Here is a 22,696-nt window from a genome sequence, read left to right on the forward strand (position 1 = left end):
TCCAAGTTCCCTTTGACTGCAAAGAGCATTTATATTTAGAATTAAAACAGGGAATGGAAGGGCAGAAATGTCACAGGTAATTACAGACATCAGAACAATGCTCTACCAAGGGGCTATAGGATGGCTGAGTGCTGTGGAGATTATCTTCAGAGCATTTTAAAGCACCTGAAGTTGGTTCTGTATATGAACAAGCATATTGCTGTAGCATGTCTAATAGGCATCAACTCACCTGTCATAGATGGTGCCAGTTTTCTTTGCCCTTTGTGGTCCACAGTACCTTCGTAAGCCACAGTCACATCGTACACTGCATCCAGATAGTCTTTCATTGTGTCGATGGCTACATGAGTTGCCTTCACACGTGGAGTCAGCACATGCTTTAATATTGCAAGTCCTAGAGGGGGAAAAAAAAATTACAGTGTTTGAAAGTAAACTGGACTACATTCACAAAAGGAACACCATGCCAAGGAATGCCAGTGTCTCCACTCAAAATCACAAGAGGTTTATTTTCAATATCAATTCTCAGTAGAGAGAGTGTGCATGTGTGCTCACTGCTTATGCTCTACTGAACACACGTAGAAGATGAAACGGAAATCCTAAAGAACATTAACAATAGGCTGCTCAATACGAACCCTTTTTACTACTCCTCACTAGGAGCAGTGATGGTTTTATTGTAGCTCATGAGTGATGAAACAGCACTTCTCTTTACTGTTTATGTGTCCAACTGAGGTTAAAAAAAAGAGCCAGTTAGCTGAAAAATACTAAACACACATAGCACCACCTCCTGAAATTCTCTATCAGAAACTGATTTGACAGACAATCACAGACAATTTTAAGCACACCTAATGCTCACCCAGTGTTATATTTCCCAAGGACAAATCAATTTAGTCCTAACCTACTCACTATCCCAGCAGAAGACTTATCAGTGATGGGGGAAAATACAGCACCAAGAACCAAAAACAAAGAGGAAATCTTCTGTGCTTTCCTGTAAACAACCTATTACAATTGACTTGACTACTAACAAACTCACAGTGACAGAGATCAACTTTTGTGTTTAACTTTTTAGGCCAAGACACAAAGATTGGTCTGTCAAGGACACAAGAATGTCAGGTTTAACATCATTCCACATGTCTTAACAACACCATTTCATATCCATGTTTACCTCAGTTGACCACTTCCACTTAGAGCATACTGAGGAACATAAAAATACACAGGGCTCAGAAGTATATACCTGATTCTCTTTCCAGAATTTTAATATACAATGACTTACAAAATGAAAACAAGCAAACAAATAAACCCAAACCCAAAACCTTTTCTTGATCTGAACACAGCTCTTCTGCATTTACTTGAAAGGCTTCTAGGAAAAAAAAGCATACTATGTAAAAATTTTCACTGTTTTGTTATATGTATCTTTCTCACAGAGAAGAATCAGAATAAAACTGTGTTTTTTCATTTCTAGCATTTTTTTCATTGGCTTACTCTTCAGTTCTTTTTTTAAAGACCCATCCATTGGTGAATCCACTGGTTCCTGTTGGGTGAATAAGAAAACCAAAGTATTGTGGTATTGCTTTTGATACCTTTCTGCTTGCAAAATCAAGAAGATTATATATTAGGTCCTGATTCTGTACTGAACTCTCTTGTTGGGAAAAGCATACTTTGATCTAAAATAATGAAAACATCTACTGAACACTAGTAAGATAATGCTAATTTCTACACTGTTTTAACATTCTTAAGAGTTGAAAATTCCAATATAAATCACTATCTTGATTTCTTAACATTTGCTAAGAATCTCCTTGTCTGAATGCAGAGATAAAAGGCTGTTTGCCAGCACTGCTTCTGAAGCCATTGTTCCATGCTTTACTGGCAATAGCGGTAACTGTGTATGTGAAATACTACATGGATCATGTAAATATTTTGAAGCATAACATGGTGGTAGTGTTTTCTTAGCTTGTGAACTGTTACATCAAACAGCTAATTATGTTATGTTTCAAAATGTTTACTCTGTAAATGAAGCCTCAAATATTCTCGTGCTGTGTCAGCAATGATACTAGTGTGGACATGACATGCAACACAACTCTTGCAGAGCCAAATTCCCAAACATATTCTAAAAACTCCATCATTCCTTTCCTGCCCAACTCATCTTTCCCTTAACCAAACTCTTATTGTGAGGAAGGAAAAGGAAAAATTCAGTGAGAATTGAATCCTCTAGACCAATTAGTAAGTTAGGTATCTATGACTATTAACTGCTGAGTTTTTTAATCCATGGCCAGTTCTGGTGATGAACATGGTCAGTGACCATCTGTGAAGTGCAACTGTAAAATAAGCCAGTCTTAATCCCCATGCTGTCAGTGAACTCTCAAGAGTTTAAGTACAACATGAGTATGTATCTAAACAAAATCAATTGAGCCCATAATCCATTATTCAGAAACACTACAGTGCATGATAAACATGCAGCAACACCAGTTCAGCACATCCTTTAAAAGAATCTGTTTTATAAAAACATTATCACATATTCTTGCAATTACTTATGATCTTTGCTAAAATCAACATAACAGAATTTAAATCCAAGTAGTTACAGTATAGTTACCTTGGCAAGCTGTCTGCATCTAATTCACAAAACACACTGTGCTTAAACTGTTTTTAATGTTGTGCAATACAAAGTTAGGACCCTCTGTCAAAGTATTTAAGGTCATGAGATTTTATTTTAAATGCCAAAAAAATTAACTAGATACTACTAATATTGTAATGCTCTACCTTAAAAATCCATAACTTTGCTCTTCTAACTTTTGAATGATAAACAGACATTTTAAAAAAATGAAAATCTGAAGAAATATGGTGAGCAATGATACTTCAAATATCATCCATGTACTAATTTATCGCAAGATGCAGCATTACTTCAGAAAGTCTGCAAGAAAACTGAATGAAATAAAAGAATTACTTTGGCATGTACGAAGGCCCAAATCATTAACATCTACAGAACTGAATTTTTAATCTAAATACAAAATAACAAAAAGACATTAAACAAAATGTCATTTGTCTAGCTTCACCAGGGTGAAGTTACATATAATAGTATCTAAGTACAACTCTATGTAGAAGACTGCCATCCTCTTCCCTTCATCCAAGCCAAAACTTCAAAGAGCCATTCAGTACAGGCATGCCATTCACATTTTCAGTTGGACTTTGTTAGTCACATTTCTACCCCTGGTGTGCACACACCACATTTTAAAATGAAAACAATAAAAAACTTCAACTCTAAATTAAGAATACTCTATGTGTATTACGTTAGCATTAGCCCATTTCATCAACAAAAGTTCAGTGTTCACTGAAAGTGGGTGTCAGATTTAGTTTGAGGTCGCCATACCTTTCTCCCCTTCCCATAAAACCACGTACTTGCAACTCAAGTTTCAAGTTCAAAAAAACTGAAACCAGGGTGCAAACCAGTGAATTGATTTCAAGACCAATTAGATCTTTCCTCTTTCATGTGAATGTGAGTGCAGTGATGATATTAGACTGAAGGCTCTGCAGTTATGTGCAGTGTCCCAAGTACTCACCCAGCTCTTGAGTTCCCACCAGATTTCTGGAATGCCTCCAGTGATTCAAAGCTTTACATATTGAAACTGGAGTCCATAGTTAGACTTATAAAATAACACATGGTGGGAAAGCTCATCCATTTGTCTGCTAGTATTCCATCAATTTACATAAACAGGACTCAGCTGATGGCAATATTAAAAAATTGCATGCACTTGTAAAAAGTGTTTTTCTGTTATCATGAACTAAAATATACAGGAAATGCAACACATCTCCTCAGGAAGAATATGACCAGCCCACAGTAAGACATGGGAGACACCACACATTGGTACACTTTCTTCCATGATGAGTATCCATACAAATATAATGTAGCTTCTTGTTTTCCTAAACTTAATTTCCTGAAGATAATTTTTAATATCATAAACCCTTACTTCATTCTAATGATTGGTCTCATATGCTACTTAAGGCCCATAACCCACTCTTTTTAAAACTATATTATTTTTCCACATCTCACTGTGCACTTTCAGACCAAGCCTGCTTTCATGGAAGTGTAGAATAAATGCCACCAAAATCTGTTTTCTTTAAAGACAGTTCCAAGTAACTTTTATGGATATTGAATACTTCAGATTGCTTTAGAATACAATCTAAAACTAATGCCAAGCAATGCCAAGCTCTATAAGGGAAACATTTTCAATTAGCTCCATTGAAACACCTCTTTTTTACATGACCTGTAAAACAATTTTGAGATAAGCATATCCTGCCTAGACAAACATCTCAGCAAAAAGCATGATATTTGTCAAGATAAACCTAGCACTAAAAAATATTTACATTAGCAGCTTTTCTGCATAAAACTGAAGAAGATAATAAATGAATACCTTAAATGTTTGCTTGATGAAATGACCTTTGTTAGAAATCAAACATTAATACAAAATTCCATAAATGCCTTTCACCAGGGAAGATTGTTTTGTCTTTATGCAGCAAAAACAAGCCAAGTTAAATTTAAGAAGCTTCTGATCCCTTTGGCTTTGACTTTTCAGAGTTAGTAATATTAGGAGTAAGAAAGCTTTGGATTATTTCCATTTATTTTCAAATTTTTAAAATGCCATTTGTTAAGATTTTGATAAAATTCACATTCTACTAAACCTAAGAAATTTGTGGTGTTTGGGGTGCCCTGAGCAGGGCCAGGATTTGGACTCAATGATCCTGATGGATCCCTTCCAACTCAGCATATTCACTGTTTCTCTGCCTGACTACTAAAAAATGATAAGATATCGACACATAGATATTTGGGTGCATATAAATTTTATACCAGATATAAATATATACTAGGCATGAAAAATAATAATAATGTATTTTGTAAGCTCTATAGGCATTTTTCTCTATAGTACAATATCATCAAAAAGATCCAGGCTTAAAAGATTTACAGTTTGAATTAAATAGACCAAATAAAAATTACCTCTTCTATTACTATGACAAGCTTAGTTAAATCCCTGTGAGAATATGAATGTAACCTACATATTAAGACTCCCTGGACTCAGCAACTAAAGCTCACTGACTAGTGTGGAAGAAGTCCTGCACTTTTAAGATGCCTAAACCCATAGAAGAAGAAGAAGAAGAAACCTCAAAGGTATCACCAATATGTGAGCTGACTGAATGACTGCATCAGATTTTGAAGACAGAAATCATGTTGGCTGACTACTCCCACACAATGTAAAACAAAAGTAAACTCAATTACTGCCTATATACTTAAACACAGGGAATTGGCAGGTAAAAGCTCAGGAGACAAGGGGCACAACACATGCCATCACATTCTCAGTTCTTCAAGAGAGCAGAGGAAGAAATATTAAATTTGATTATGGGAATGCTGCAAGATGTACCATTAGAAACATAGGAGTCACCAGCCGTACTGAAACACAGAGAGCCCACCCTGGTAGCAATTGCTGGAATCACCTCACCCAGGCACCTACTTTGTGCCAGGAGAGGACAGCAAGGTGTATCAGGCTCAAATCCAGCTACATGGCACGTATGCCCCTTAGCTTGGAAGCCTCCACCAGAAATGAGAAAACCTAACACATATCTACATCTCATATTCTGGCAACATGTGGCTTATGTGGCTTGTTGTAACCGTAAAACCCCATAAAATATTATTATTTTGGCCAAAAAATATAAATACTGAATTAATTTTCTTAAGTCCACAAAATTTAACTCGTTCTACGATTAACTCCTGCATTAAATCTACCACAAATAAACAAACAGCTTAGTTCTAGAGGTGTGATTTTTGCTTTCATTTTTAAATGCCAACAAGTTTCTTTCCCTATGCAATCAAACAAACATATTCTGAGTTTACCTTCTATCCCATGTAAGAATCTGATCTGAGGGGAATCTTCTGCCACTTGTAAAAGGTGTAAAATGAGTAGTTCTTCAGTTTTTGGAGGAACTAGCATTGCCCTTAGATGACAACATTCTCAGTTCATCACCACAAAATCAGTATTCCTGGAAGTAAGCAACTTTCTGCTGCTTATTCTCACTGAACACAGTTGTGGACAGAACTTAAAATGGATCCACCCTAGGTGTTTGATTTGCTTGTTTCATAAAGGAGAAAACCATCTGCTCTTGCTAGAAGTCAAGATCTTGTGTAGAACAAAGCCTGTGGCAAAACAAACTGTAATGTGAATTATTGCTATTTTTAAATGTTCCCTGTTTTTCAAGGGCTACCTCAAGCTTAAATTTTTTTGCTGTTTGATATCCTTCTATCCTATTCACAGACAGATAAGATTTGTTTATGTATTCCTATCAATGAGTGAAGACATAATAGTTGAAATCAGCAATGTCACAATATTTCATTGTATGTCAATCTCATATTTTTAAAAATCATTTTTAAATTTCTTTTTGTTGATCTGGTCCTAGGACTAACTGTAAAGAGCCAGTAACTGTATCCAAAACTTAAAAAGAACATCAAGATATGAGATGCAGCTCATCAACTAGTTCCACTAAGAGCAGGTAATTAAATTCTGCCCAAAAACCAATAAGCCTTTTCTAGTAGAGAATGCAGCTCATGGAGAGTAAAAGCAAAATCCCACAAAAACCTTTTTATACTTCCTCTCTGCAAAATTACTAAAACATATATGCACACTAATGTCAAAACCAGTATTTCAGACAGCATCATAAACATTGAGTTATGCTTGTGCTCTAGGAATAGCTTTGTTATCATTGTAGGTAATAGCTTTGGTTCTAACATGGATTTCTAGTTTAATTCTCCTTGGCTAAACCACTTTTTCCAATATTACACTTGCACTATTTTCTCAACATAAAATTGGGCAAAAATGTAGGGAAAAAAAGTCAAGGTAAAAAACAAACAAATTTCCCTACATGTCAGTAAGGCCAACCCTGAAGCACTGTGCTCTGTAACAAATATATTAAGATGACAAGACTAAATTATTAGACTTCATTGTATCCCCACAAAGAATGAAGTGCAATTTTACACTGTAAGTTGCAGTATGTCCTCCTCATTCCTATGGCTGGCAGAACTACCGGGCATTACCACCCCTCCTAAAACATTAGGAAGTAAGAAGTCTCCAGGATGCTTTGGACAAGCATGGAAAGTTGTGTTTTTGCTCCAGCTCAGCAGTGTCCCATACCAGTGCTCACAGGGAGCACAGCCATCGCTGAGCCTGCCTGTGACCCTGGCAAGGCTGTGGCCATGGCTCCCACGCCGCAGCCCCAGCACCCAGCCAGCACCACAGTGACACCAGGGCTACTGGGGACAAGCTGTGAGCCAGGGCCAGCAGCACTGCACAGCAGCAGGGTGGGACCCTGGGGAGTTGTCATCATGTCCTGCCAGCAGCCACAGACAGCTCCCCGCCCTCACGGCTCCTGGCACACTGGGATGTGCTCGAGGCTCACTCTTCAGAACAGTGTGGGTCTGATCTCAGTGTTGGCACCTGCTTCTCAACTTGCACAAGGGATGCTCCAACTCCAGTGAATATCTATCTCTCCGTGGACAGGCAGGGGAGCACGGGCTTGTGCAGGCTGCTTCCCATTCTCCCCACATAAAAGGTGGGGCACAGGCCAAAACCAAAAGCATTTAGCAACGGGCAGAAACAGATCAAGAGGACTCTGCAACAGAATTGGAGATGCTTCTTGTTAAATAATCATTTGTTGTGAGAGTTTTTAAAAGGAGCAATCCTTGCAAAATAAAAGCAGACCAGTACTAGAGAGAAAAGCAGTAGAAGAAACAAACAGGTGCTCTGAAAGCACAAAAGCAGTGTTTACTGTTTTGCAGACTGCAGAGATATAATTAAGAGGTGAAATAAAGTAATAGTAAAACAATGAGAGCCTATTCTTTTCCCTGAAAAAGGAGTAGAGGAAAAAAAATCCTGTCAAACAGCCTCCCTAGCCTCTGAACTCTCAAAGAACCACCAACCTAAATGAAACATTTGACTTTCATTTCCGACAGGAAACTGAATGAACAAATACATTATGACTTAAGCTCTCCTGCTCACACACGCAAACAAATTCCATTCTTCCCAAGGAGAAGAAAAGCATATATCCTTTTGGACAAGAGTTAACAATACTTAATAGCTTAATTATATCAACAGACTGATTCACAGACTCGTGAATTCATTTCAGTGTGTCACAGAGATGAATTTACCAGATCTATTTGTTATTCTTTGTTTACCTTTAGAGTGAATTATTTCACTTTTGGTCAACAGGAAAAAACAAAATCAGGAAACATGTTCACTGAACTGTTGGACTTACAGTTTATGTGCATTGTGCATACGATGTGAGAAAATATGAAAAATCTTGGGACTCTTGGATTTTTTGCAAGCCTTTCCAAAGATGAAGTAACTCCATCTGTGGTTATAGAGACAATGCCAACAACCAAAGCAACTTCAGAATAAAGTTCAAACAAGGAACAGTGAGACTGGTAGGTGAGAGATGAACAAAACCAAAATGTTCAGAATAAAGTTCAAACAAGGAACAGTGAGACTGGTAGGTGAGAGATGAACAAAACCAAAATGCCATGGGAGTACTAACACTAATTAAAATTGAAGTGATGGAAGATGCTTTCTTTTACGGCACAACAAGTTCTATGCAAAATATTCTTCATATTGACAACTGTAATTGGAGCTACAATAGATGGACCTGTCCCCTGATTCAGTGTAGGTAATTCTTACAACCTTAAGGAGCAAGAAAATAAGTAAATACACAGACACAGGTGGAAACTGCAGTGAGCCTTCTGGAGTAGTGGTACCATTGCACATTGTAAAATGCATGTAAAATGTACTGTAATCTTATTCTCTAAGAGAAACACTGGTTTATAATGTTCTAACCTTTTAAATACCAATCAGGCAGTTTTAAAAGTCCACTTAAGATGAGATGATCTTTACATTAAGTAACAATTTTATATAATATATGTTAGCACCATAATGAAATAATTATTTCAAAACTTTTTTTGCTTACCTTCCTTTTCAGCAAATGATTGACTATCTGCAATGACTTTTGGTATTTCTGGATTGTAACGAGTCCCCTCGGGAAAAATCACTAAATACATCTGTGGAATTAAAAAAAGAAACAAAACAGACAAGTTTTTATAATGAATGTAAACTGACTACTTTTACGGAAATTATCAACACTTGATAGGTCCATATTATATTTAGCTCACACCATTGACTATTGCAAGGATCAAAGGAAAGTCAGAATACTTGAGCTAAAATTTCTTAGTTCTAAGAAACTTACTGTTTGAGGTTCAAAATATTTTCCTTTGAAAATACACCATAAAAAGTACTCAATGTGATTTAGGAAGGGAGATAGCATGTGTGAAAAAGGGTCAGCAAGTCAGGAGCAGCTGATATCAACAAACACATCAGTTTTAAGAGATTTTGAAAAGACAGACAAATACATCACAAAATGACTAATTCTTATTCTCTAATAGTGATCATCCCTCTCCTCTTTCCTTTTACTAAAATATACATTGATTAAGTCATAATCAGAAATGCTATTTATTGAAATGTTGATAGATCTTATGTGCCTCTATGTCTCTAACTGCATTGGATATTAAATATATTAGGAACCTAAACTCATAGTTTAGCGTAACTTGAACTTTAAAGTCACATTCCTTTAAGCATGCATGTCTGCAAGGTCAGATTTCCCAAGTAAATTTATCTGCTCGCCTGTTCAGCACCAAACTATCTATGGGTTCTCAAGTCACTACACAGATACAGGTTACCTAAGTATTTGCATATATGACTGTAAAATTATGTACCCAAATAGGAACAGTTAAATTTGATGACTTTTCCATTTTCTTTTGAAACAGAACAGAGGGGTTTGGGTATTTTTTTTGTGTGTGTGTCTTGCATAATCTCCTACCAACAAAGCTGATGCAAAACATCACTTCTGCACTGGAAAATTTCATACTGGGGGCTCATCCGCAGAAGAGACTAATGCCACAAATGATAACTGGTATGGAGTTGAACATGACACATTCACAGTAAAATGCCTACTGTAAATACCTGATTTATTAACTTTGCAGAAATGAGTCTCAAAAAACATTTGAAAATACACAAGATAATGGATTTACAAAACAGTCCAATGAATATTATCAGTGATTAGATGGAGACTTTGATAACTGGGAATGCATGTCATGTAAAGATGCAAAGTTAATAAAAACTCAAAAAGAGACACAGGGGAATGTAACTTTTTGCTTCTGGCCCACAAAACATCAGAGTGTGCTGGTATTTGCACTTAATGATTGCAGAACAGCTACAGAAAGGGCTGAATTCCAAAAGACAAGCCCCAGCAAGTGAACTCTCCAGAATCAGCCCACAGTGAGAAAGGTTGAAAGATGCACTAAAATGCAGAGGTGGGAAGAAATCTGGGAAATGTGCCAACCAGCGAAGCCAGCTGGAGATCAAAAAAAAGAACTGAGTACATAGCCTAGAACCTGAGAGGGAAAAAGAAAAAAACGGGGGAAAAAAAAAAAGAATGGCAAAAGCAGTGTCAGTAGAGTAAAGAGAGCTGAAGGAAAGGCTGTACTTGTCACAGCATGTTTGGGGGAAACTGGCAGACTGCAGAGGCAGGTGAAGTCCAAGAATGCTCAAGAACCAACAGAAATACAAGATGCACCCAGATTTGGTGGTGAGGGAACAAAAGAAAATGGGTTTAAGAGTCAAGGTGCTTACTTTTTCATATACAACAATCACATAAGTACAGGGACAAGTACAGGAATCCTTAGACCCAGCTGTACTCCACACTTCCCCCGGTCATCTATACATTTCATCTATGAATTATAAAGCTGAGATACTTAAATTACTAAGTAAAACTTTTCAGGTTTTGTTCCTAGCTGGGAAGGACATAATATTCAAATCCAGATTTTTTTTTTTTTTTTCATAAATGTGCTTATGTTCAAGTCTCATAATTTGGATGCTTAAAATGGTACTTCAAGATGAGGTGTTCCACCCCTCCATACCCGTTAAAAACTGCATTGTTTAGCTCTAAAGGGCAATTCAGTGACTGTAACAGGTAATAGAGCAAAGGAAGTGAAGCACACAGGACAGGAACGCCATTCTTGGTACACAGGCCAGCACTTACAAGCAGGCAACAATGTTACTGGTCTTCAAAGCAGATAATCACCACCAAAAGCTGATTACACAACAGGGAACACTATCTACTTACTCCAGCCCTATGCGTGTAATACAAAGCAGGGACTGAAACTATATCTTACTTATTCTTGTAGATCTCTAAATCGCAAGCAGCCAAACAGACTTGTTGACCAGAATCTGAATATCTCTGTATCGAAAGCATACCAACAAGACAGAGAAGTGGGCTTTGCTTTAAATTCAGCACATATTAACCTACTATGCAGCTCATTAGGACTATTTAAACTGAGTGAAATTAATGAATGTAAATAGATGACCTACTTATACTCACATACAGCCCTGCATGAGACAAAGATATCCTGCCAGATACCCTATCAGTTCAGCCTACCAGACCCACTTCTATGACTGGCTTTTCTCCCACCATAGGCAGCAGAAGTTAAATACTTAAGCACTGTTTCCAAAGACTGTAAGAACTACAAATCTCTAAGATTTTAATAACTAAATAAGCTCCCCTGAACTTGGAATAAGAACTTGTAGAAGTATTTTAATTGCCTAGAAACACTAGCTGCAGCTTAGGCCATTTTTTATACAGATTTTTCAATTAGGGTAATTAGCTACATAAAAGTTACACACTTTATCACTGCAATATACAGTGCTCGTGTTCAAAATGGCATAGATAGCTTTGGATTACTGCAGTCCCTGATTCATTGAGACATCAGTTTTAACACAAGCAATAAGGGCCCTATGCTGAGGTATGTGGTACTTTCATTGCCTGGTCCTGTGGAATGGGTGGGTGTCAATAAACTTGGTATATCTCATCAGTTTGAAAGTTTCCACAAGTGGAACAGTGTGGCTAGCACAGGTCTTTCCCATGAGAATTCCTTTTGTGTTTTATAAACAAAGATAAAGTTTGGATGTTTTTTAAAACAGTGTCCCAAGATTTGGACAGCTCAGGCCTGGCCAATCAGGCCTAGGGGGAGGTCTCAGGCTGACCAGTCAGGGTGACCTCTGAAAAAACTATATATATATTGAAATCAAAACAATAAAGGCTTTTTTTCCTTCTTGCCACTGAGAACTGGGTTCTTTTCTCTGCTAGCGGCTCAACAGCAACAGAAAAGGATTAATTTAGTAGAACCCTACTGATTCTTGTTGGAACCAGAAAATCAAAAAGATGCAGGGGCTACCCTTGAAGAGTCCCCAGTGCAATGCCAGTGCACTTGCCACAATCCACAAATGAAATGAATGGAAGATGGTAACTGTATTCTCCCAAATAGCAACTCTTCATTTCCCCAGCAAGGTCTCCCAGGCAAAAAGAAACAGTAATGGCACCAAAAGGGGTTGTGCTTCCAGACAGGAGATAGGGCAGCGGAGGAAGTCCCTGAGATAGATGAGAGTGCCATAAACTGAGCTGGTATGGATGGAGCAGGGGAAAACAGTGAACCGACACACGAGTCCCTGGAATACAGAACAACCATAAACATACAGCAAGAAAAGGTGACCAAGGGCTTTAGAGAGCATCCTGGAGTGAGTAGCTGCTACTATGTAGAAGAACACAGAGCATCAAGAAGTGGTAACTACCAACTGAAGGTATACCTTGTATTTACTGTGCTGTTCCCAGGTGACAAGTGGAAAACAATTACATATTTTAATTTACGAAATTCAAAATTGTCTTAAATAATGCACTCACTTACTTTTAACATTATTATTACTATAATAGTAATAATATTGTATCCTAACAGCTAGATAGATTCATATCTGCATCCATTTAGACTACTGCCTAGGAAGTATGCTTCTAGTGAACTGGATGAGAAACACCACCACTCAGATCAATAACTGAGAAGGATATGGTATGAGCAAGCCTATCTGGTATAACTGGAACAAAATACAAAAGGTGATGTGGGAAAAGCAGGCAAGGACATCTGTGATTTACAAGTGTCAGGGATTTGCAAATTAATAACTATATCACAAAATTATTACATTAACAATAATGTAATATATTATTACAGCAGTTGTATCTGTCCTCTCCATGTTTTTATTGCTTGATTGTGTGGCATTGCTTCACAGGACAATGATTTATTCTATGACTGAATGAATAACAAAACCAAAACACTGAGCAATCAGCTAAATATTGGTTGTACAGGGTTAAATCACACATCTCTCAGAATGCAGATTTCCTACTGTCTATGCATGATAAAAAAAATACAAGTTACATTTTCAGTTATCTAATTGAATAGTCTGCTGTTCAGAAGAGTTAACTTTCCTTATAATCAAGTAGATGGAGCGTATCAAGTGTCAGCTGGGTACCCATTCATCTTGGGCTTATGTTCATCTGTGGCTTGCATTAAAACAACATTAACACAAAAGCGTTCTTTAAACACTGAGACAGTTTCTGCCCTCACAACAAGTCATAAGATTGCAATTTGTTAGCAATCAGCCAAATTTTATGGAATTTTAAAACAAATCACATAATCTCAAGTGAGTTTTACCAACAAAAGGCCCAATAATGCACCATTTAAGTGTATAATTCAGTGACAGTTTGAGAAGCAAAGTGATTTCCAGAAATAAGTAAGAAAATACATTATTTCAAGATCCCCACTAAGAAAACACAGGTGCAACAATGTTTCAGTCTGGCATCAGTTGCATGCCTGTCTGACACTGCTGCGCTGCATCTGGGAAGAAGTGTGGACCAGCTGCAAACTGCAGGGCAGGAAAAGGGGCTGTTTATTGATGGGAGGTGGGTGGAAGTCGTAAGACAAGGTGAGCAAGGAGAATCACACAGTCCACTGCTGCTGCACAAAAGGAGACATACCAGGGCACTAATCCAGTTCTACTGTGAATGTAAGAGGCCAAGAGGCAGCTTTACTTTGCCTGTCAGTTTAAACTCCAAGTTACATTTCAATTAAAAAAAGAAAAAAGGCCACAGTGAAATGGTAAAGAGCTTATGACAATAAGGAGAACAGAAGACTTCCTACACATCTTCAATTTCTTAATGGGACAAGGGATGGCTCCAGACAGACTGAACATTAATCATCTAGATACTTTTGTTGAAGTTGTACGTGGAGAGAAACTGTAAATAACAATGTGACCCTTAACACAGATTCCTGTAAATCTCTTCTTTATTGGTACATAAATTTTTCCTGAGCAGCTGAAAGGCCAGCTCATGTCTAGCTCTACATTAAAGGAAGAACTCTACCACGTGCACACAGAATGACTAAGCTACACCAGCTGCCCACTAAACTGAGGAAAAGTCCACCCTGAGCTGAAGCATACAGTGCATAAAAATTCCAGAGTCATAGGTTAGCTATTTTTGCATGAAGTTCAGGGCATACTTGCTTTACTGATCAAAATGTCATTTTGAAAGCAATATGGTTGCTTGTGAATGTCATGCTAAGTTGCAGAACTGCATGCATAATGCAGTAAGAACACACGTTATCATGTTCTTCTCACAGTAGTAACTGTAGATTAAAGGCCAATAAATAGCATCTACATTTAAATTCTCAGATAAAATGGGCTATAGGAAGTTTAATCTTCCCTCAAATGACAGCTCAATGGTCTATGTCTTTTATCCCTGCAGATGCAAACATTTGCCTCAATAAATGGGCTTTCAACAACTTTGGTTTTGTAAATTTAAGTGCCAGTCCCTATATGGTTTGACAAGAGACTTTAGACAATTAATTTCTGCAGCAGTTACACTTCTATCCTGCAACACCTGATACTATGAGGCAAATGGCAACAACTGCCTGGTATGCATGTCCAGGTTCTGTGCCCATTTCTAACACCACCAAAGTCCCAGAGAGCTAAATTGCAGCAAAAAACAAGTGTATCCAAGTGGTCCCATATTTATTTGGCATTAGCTTTGATAGGTTAGGTATACGCTTTCAATCTACACACAACTCAGGAGGGAGAAGAAAGATGATTCCATAAACAAAGACTGCTGGATTTATTTCACTTATTAACCACATGGACAGCAGAACCTGTATCAGCTGTATCTTTAAAGAAAAGCTTTATGCTTAAACCTCTTCTTAAATTCCAATTGTGCTAAAATGACACATTGCAGCAAGACTGAACACCACTTGCAGGTTTCCAAGGACATACAGAATTAGATGACTTTCTAGGCACATCTTCCTAAGATTGCATTAAAAGAAAAATACACATTTTTATAAAGGAGATTAATTTAACACAGGCTTCAAATATCAAAATGAAAACCTTGTAATAACAACAAACCTCTGCTTTTCAGAGGGTACTAAGGGAAGCCAGAAAGCCAGACTCAAGCAGAAGCTGTCTCTTTAGCTAGGAAGAAATCCATGGGTCTATGCAGGAAAACACCTTGCTGGGTTATTTCATCCAGACTAACTAAAATGAACTTAACCAGCACTCTGCAGGGGGAAGAATTATGTAGGGGGATGACTACAAGTATGTTTCATATATCCTGCAAGCAGCCTTTGCTTATTCCATTGCACCACAAGTTATACAGCAAGTAGAATCTTTATCACTGAGCAAATAATGATGCAACACAACCTCCTTACACCCCAGGACCCTCCCTGGTAATGAGGGCAGAGATTGCCACCACTGAGCATGACCATCTTCTCCACGAACATCATTGATGAGATACTGCACAACAAAAGTTTAGCTGTTGTAATGTATTTTTTGCCTAACATACATGCCAACAACTGGAACTTTCTTAATTTCATTAAAAAAAATCATGCTAAATCTTAGTTCAAGACAAAATGAGTTTGAGCACTGTCTGAAACAGGAACACTTTACTTATTGAAGCCTCTCAGGAAGCATAAGGCCAATTTACTTTTTCAACACAGACACATGCACAAACATAAACTCACTATCTCCAAGTAATAAAAAGAAAACTATTATGAATGTTAAAACAACTCATGTATTCTTTTTACCTGTATCTCAGTTTATAAAAGTTTTGACAATATCTGGAGTCTTAAGTTCTAATAACACAATTCTAAATAAAATGAAAGCTTAACTGTTCTATATCAAGGCTTGCTTAGTTGTTTTTTCTCAGCTTGGCCAAAAAGGCAGAAAAAATGTTAATGCACAGCAAGTAACGGAAGCAAAGCACAGTGATTCTAACCACTGAGCCACAAACCATACAGGGAGTCATGAGAAAAGTCACTTGGCAGTAACAGTCATTCTTCAAACAGAAAATTATCAAGAGTTTGTTTTGGGTTTTTTTCCTTCCTCCAGGCACAGCAGACAAAGTTATTCAATTCTAAGATGTCATTGCCATTAAAAATGATTGATCATTGTGATGACTAATTAACATTTGGTGGAAAAGGTTCTTGACTTTTAGAAGTAGAGAGTATCAGTCCCTGACAAGAACACAGTAGTCAAAATGCTGTCTTTTGAAACAGAGGGTTTCTCTTTTGAAATAGTGGTTTCTCAAGGAAGGTACTATAGTTCATGTTCAAGTCCAGATCCCCCTTGTCCTCTACCCAGAGGATCACATGAAGTTCCTGTCAATCTTAAGGAACCAGTCAAATTTTCCTCAGTTTAATTACAGGTATCACTCTAATCTCAGAAAGGAACTGTAAAAACACAGAAAGAAAACAAATCCATGATTACCATCTTAGTAGTTTGTGGATATCAGGCATGGCTCTTTTCTCCAACAAGCCTTTGCCATTAAAAAAGTCAAAGAAATGAGAAGGAAGGTATAAGCTTACTGGAGTCTCAGCTTTCATCTGGGCCCGCAACTTCTCTCTCATTTCTTTCTCATTGAAGTTGGCACTTCTTTTTACATAGACTCCTCCATGCTATCAGAGAGAGAAAAAAAAAAGTATTAAATATTTAAGTAGTTTAATGTAGAATAGTTGATATAAGAACAAATGAGACAATGACAAGTCACCTTTATGACTCACCCTGCAAATTGCCCACAAGACATTTTCTCCTATCACGAAAACATGTGAAACTAATTTTACATTTGCATATACTTTAGTTCACAAAATCTGCTTAAATAAAAATCATATATAAAAAACCTCCAATGCATAAGACACTTGCAGTGTCTTGTTTAAGGTGTTAAACAATTAATTGGAAGATGGCATCGGAAGTGACCTCAGGGCATTTATTCCTGACAACACTGACATGCAGCTTCATTTGTGTATCAAGGAAAAATCAGAGAACTGACATTACTCACATAAAACTACCTACAGGTCAATGCTTTCAATTTTATGTACCCACTCTTATATAGTAACTAATGCAGATACTGGGAATGCAAGTATCATACCCCTACATACAAAATTTATGAGTAGCACAAAAGTAACTAGCACAGGTCTTGAAAACCTCCATGCACTTCACTAGGGAATCAAACTTTTAATAAAGAAGCTGTATACCAAGATAATAATTGAATAAGCAAACCAAAATCCTTAGAAGACGAAGAATTTTATAGAAGTATTTTTACAGAAAACCATTATTGAAAGTTAAACAATGTCCTGGAAAATATTAATTTTGTAACTTGTTGCATAAAATTTATCACAAAAACTTCAGTAAAAGAACTATGGCAAAGTACACACAAATAGAAATTTGCCCTACCATTTCCCTCTTCCACCAGCTTGTTTTATCTTCAGAGAAAGAGGATGTAAACAAATATGCACCAAATATGAACTACTGATACAATGAAGTCTGGAAAAAACAAAATTAGCTTCCAAATAACCGAATTTCAGTTTTAACGTACATTGTTTTCATGGGGTTTTTAACTGACTCCATGACTTGGTAATACTTTTTCTGTTCACCATGACTATTGCTATTAGGATTTGTCAGACATCTTCTGTCCATTTATGGTTTTACATGCTCTTAACAGAAAGGTGACAGTAAGATTAAAACTACTAAGGGCTGAGCCTCATTCAAATGCTTGATCTCATGAAAAGACACAGTACATTCTAGAAACACGGGTGGTGGCTATGTGCACAGCTGTGTCCATGGTATGGACAGGAATAAAATTTGATGGGTTAGGAGGAGGCAGGCAGAAAAGGTGGTCATGCAAAGGGCTTTCAACCTTTGCTTTTCATGGTGTGGCGATATGGCTGCTTAGCTAGTGGTGTTTGATGTGACTTTTAAGTTGTTCTTCAAAAGCTGCAGTGAAAGGGAACAAAAAGCCAATGATGCATTAACTCCACACTAAATATACTGTCTTAACTTTATCATATGTGGTTCCCTCCCAAGGTGAAGTAGCAAGCTCTAACACTCAGCTCTGCTGCTGTGACTGGCAGGGGACCAAACCCATGAACAGAATTCCCGAGCTCACTGAGCTTGGCTGGACCATGGTATCGGGATCATCCCACAAGCCATTTAACAGTCCCAGACAGAAAGCAGCATCAACAGAAGACTGTTTCTTCTGCTTTGTAGTAAACAAAGAGCCTCATGTTTTCTCCACACTCCACACACAAGACGTTTTTTAAGATCTGGCACTAATAAAGGGAAACAGAAGTCTTAAGTAGACTTAAATACAGTTGTATTTGGACACTCACCACAACCACCCCTTCCAGGAAGAGCAAACTCAGTTTGGTATCAGAAAAAATTCATCTGCTATATTGGACTTCCATGTAATTGGTAAGTCATCATTCTCTGTGAGCTCACCTAGGTCAAGTTTTGATATATGAGAGAAAGCTGGAATCAAGGTCTTCCCTTATCATAAAATTACTAATCAACTGCAGTAAACTGGAAAAATACTGAACCAATTTTTCCTCGTTCAATTTGTCAACTTGGACAAAGGAAGTTACTATTGGACAGTTTGGTTGGGGACACCATGACACCAGAGATAAATCTGGTGTCCCACGTCAGACATTTTAATGCTCAGAAATAGATTTGCACTTCTCAAGTAAATGAGCACAGAGTCATGTAACCTAAGAACAGGCAAAGTATTGCAAGATCAGTGTTCACTGTATTCACCCCAACTCATCTCTGTGGCTCAAGCTAAAGAGAGGCAGCATATATGGCTAAAACTCAGGAGCAACCAAAAGGGTGCACAAGCTGTTTCTGGATAACAGAGAAAATATACCTCCTATGTTAAAGCCCAAGAAAACTCTGGGGTATCAAAAATACTTTTCAAAAATTACATCCCAGCCTCATCAGGGGTATAAGATGAATAGCAGTGAATTGGATGGATGAATTTGTGGCAAATGATAGGGGCAAAAAAAAATTTTCAAATCCACCCAAAAATAATAAAGCAAATTTTATGAAAAGAAATTTATTTACCTAATAAATCAGACCTGGAACATAATAGGTTAATTTAAGTGTTTCTTTTCTTTTCTTGCTATTAGATAGCTGCCTCCAAAGAAGAATGCTAGTTATGTGATTGTATATAGTTCAAATTCCCCAATTTGTATTGCATTTCCTTTTCAGTAAGAGATCAAATATATGAACGCTCTTCAAAACAGATTTCTGGAAGTACTGTTTTTAAGGTTATAATTTTTTTCCGCTGTACTTTAAAAGCTCCTCTCTCAATCAACAATGGATGGTGTTTACAAATATACTTCCTTTGTGCCTGAAATTTGCTCTCCTGGACATCCAGACCACGTTTATTTCCAAACAGGATGTTTACCTGAGGAAGGGAATATGAATTCCGTGAGCATGGCGTAATTATGTGGCTCTGGAAACTTTTAGTGGAGTGCAAGTGACATCACTGACAGAACATCAACAGGAAGGGCAGGAAGTGTTTTGTGTTTTTGCACTGTTTGGTGTGATAAAAACAATAAAAATACCTATTACCTTGCACTGCAGGCCTTCTGCATGTTGTCTCAGTCATTTAAGCATACATGCATCACCACTGCCTGTCAATTGTGTCACTGATTTAAATATATATATATATATATATATATAAATATATGTAATCACACCCCTCTAAATCTTCTAGAAGTTTTACTTTTTGAGGAATCTACAGGTGAATAGATTTTATTTAATATATAAATGTTTTGATTAAAAAAGTAGGTGACATTCAGAGTAATTTCCACAGGAACCTCCCTTTAACAATCAATATACCAGTCAGGAAACTGAGCACCGGATATTTCACACAGCAAAAGTAACTTTCCAAAATATTGAAAAAAATAATTTCTGGACACCTTGTGATAGTGGATGGAATATATATCCTGTTTGTATTTTAATTAAAGCAGACTTAAATCACCACCACCGTAATGACTACAGGCAAGGACAAAGAGCAAAATATTTCCATGCAGCAGATCAGTCACTTTGGTGGACGAAAAACGTAGACAAGCATTAGGGACAAGCATTAGACAATTAAGAATTCCATTTTGTCCTAATGCATATCCTTAGTGAAGTACAACAGGGCCTGACACTTTGTAGTTCATTACGATACTGGGATAAGCAAACCTATCAGTAAAAAAAAATTTTTTCTCATTTTCTCTGCAGCATATACTTCTCTAAACATACCAATTTCAGCAGAAACAATGGAAACCACCCATGCTCCAGCCTAGCTCTACAGCCTACTCACTAAGGTACTCATCCAGAAGACAACAAAGATTTTCAACCATCAAGCTGAAAACATTGGATGTGCTGCAAAGATGAGGGAAAGAGTAATCCTCTGATTTGGACATACATCTGTAGTTGCCTACTCTTCATATACTCCTTTACAAACCAACATATACTTCCAATCATACTCAGCATAATATTTGTGTCAATGTTCTCCACCCTCTTGGACAGGGCTGACAGACAGTTCAACCAAATTGTCTAATTCTATTAGAAGTATTTTTGTATTTTTCTAAGTGGGTGGGGTTTTTCTTGTTGGTTTTTGGTTTGTTTTTCAGTTTTTTGGGTTGTTTTTGTTTGTTTTGTTTGTTTGGGGTTCTTGTTTGTTTTGGGGTTTTTTTTGCTTGTTTGTTTTTTTGCTTTTCTTTGCCTGTGCAGTGGAGTGAGGGACAGAAAGCACATTAATGCTCAGGCACCACATTAAGATCAAACAGAGAATACAAGGGAGAAAAGTCTTATTGAATAAGCACTTTGGAACCACTACCCAAAGCTCTATCCATTTCTATTCTAATAACTAAGCACCCATCTAAATCCTGAGATAAGTATCATTAAGCCTTTTCTGCTCACCTAGAAAAAGGCCAGTATTTCCAAAAACATCCATCTCTACATTTTATTTTGTCTGTACATAGAAATAGTTCTGCTTTTAGAAAAAGCCAAGAATAGACATGACAAATTCACAAAGGATTTTAGGGAGGTAAGCCATCCACACTGCTCTCCACTGTTTTAGACTGAAGATCATATCCACTCAATATGTTGGCTATTCAGTGACCATGGCCCACTGTTCCTCAGTAATTGTATAAATTTAAGTCACATCAGGTTGAGCTCTCAGACCAGAAGGAACAAAAGGAATATTATGCAGAAAGAGGAAAAAGAAAAAGGTGGGAATACTAACAGACTCAGGTTTTTGCTTAATTGAAGTCCAAAGCAAAACCAACATTTTCCTGAAGGTGGCATCTGCCTTTCCTCCACACTATAAGATCCAATTTTTCTCTTTTATATTGTACTAAAACCAAAAAACTGAAAAACAAGTAAGTATATTAAACAGCAATGCAAATTTGCTCCCAATTTGTCACATGATACAGAGCAAAAAAAGTCTGTTTACACCTACCGCTAACTGGAGTTTTGGATTGTAAAAAGAAAAAAGTTCTAGAATATTCTGAAATAGTTCTAACTATTTCTAATAGTTCTAACTATTTCTAATAGACTCTGCAGTTTTAATTCTATCCATAGTAAGTATTCATTTAGAAAAGTAAACTGCATCTTTAGTAACTGTCTCTCAACGAAGATCCACATCTAACTACACTGACTGAAACCAGCTTCTTTCATGTTCAAATAATTGAATGCCAGCTCAGAATAACATCTTCAGAGCATGCATGGAAAACAGAGGGAAAGTACATCTTACATATTTGACTCCCAAACAGCAAGGAAAGAGTGAATGGGCTCACCTGTGAAAAGTACCACCCGTACAGTGGAAGCCATTTTAAGCCATCCTTCAAGACATAGCGGACGTGCCCGAGCGCGTTCTGCCTGATCGCCAGCATGTCTGCAATAATCCAATCAACTGTAACGACAAAAGCCCAAAATAATCAGTTAAATTAGCTCTTAATTGCCACTGATGAAACAGAAGGTACATGTTGTATGTATAAACATCATTAAAGGTTTTTGAACTAGAAGTTCTTGCTTGTTAGGGCAAGGCTGGAAAGAGACACAGTAAACACACAAGCAGATTTTTAAAATCTATCAAAGTGTTAAGACAAGCAAAAAAAATACAAACCTGTACACTGATGATTTGATAAATATATTACATTTTCTTTATTTTTTGGCAAATCCCCGTAGATAATTACCTAAAAAAAATTAAAAAAATATGCAGTATTACTTTATAATTTATATTTATTGCATTAGGCAGTGATGAGATCCAATGCAGTAACTGGCTATTCACTTGGAAAACTGTCAGCAAAAGTTAGCATCATTAACAGACACACACCCTATTACTGCATCAGTACCCACCACACAGGCAACTGACTTAACAAAACTGTAAATATTAATTACTGAGGGCTTAAGAAACCTCTTCTGTTCTT

At 37.1% G+C, this 22,696-nt stretch overlaps 1 protein-coding gene across 2 annotated transcripts in view; it reads right to left on the minus strand.

Moving 5' to 3' along the window:
* The window catches only part of AGPAT5 (1-acylglycerol-3-phosphate O-acyltransferase 5), a 55,992-nt gene that overhangs the window by 18,340 nt on the left and 14,956 nt on the right, over positions 1 to 22,696 (minus strand). For both annotated transcript variants that reach the window (XM_085056677.1, XM_085056678.1), the window contains 5 exons: positions 22,393 to 22,462; positions 22,064 to 22,179; positions 16,805 to 16,894; positions 8,989 to 9,079; positions 230 to 391 (listed from right to left, as the gene is read on the minus strand). In XM_085056677.1, coding sequence (XP_084912803.1) covers positions 230 to 391; positions 8,989 to 9,079; positions 16,805 to 16,894; positions 22,064 to 22,179; positions 22,393 to 22,462 — 529 coding nt within the window. The remainder of the gene's footprint in view (positions 1 to 229; positions 392 to 8,988; positions 9,080 to 16,804; positions 16,895 to 22,063; positions 22,180 to 22,392; positions 22,463 to 22,696) is intronic.

Source organism: Lichenostomus cassidix, chromosome 3 (assembly GCF_008360975.1).
Source record: "Lichenostomus cassidix isolate B80296 chromosome 3, HeHo_3.0, whole genome shotgun sequence".
NCBI classification, from domain to species: domain Eukaryota; kingdom Metazoa; phylum Chordata; class Aves; order Passeriformes; family Meliphagidae; genus Lichenostomus; species Lichenostomus cassidix.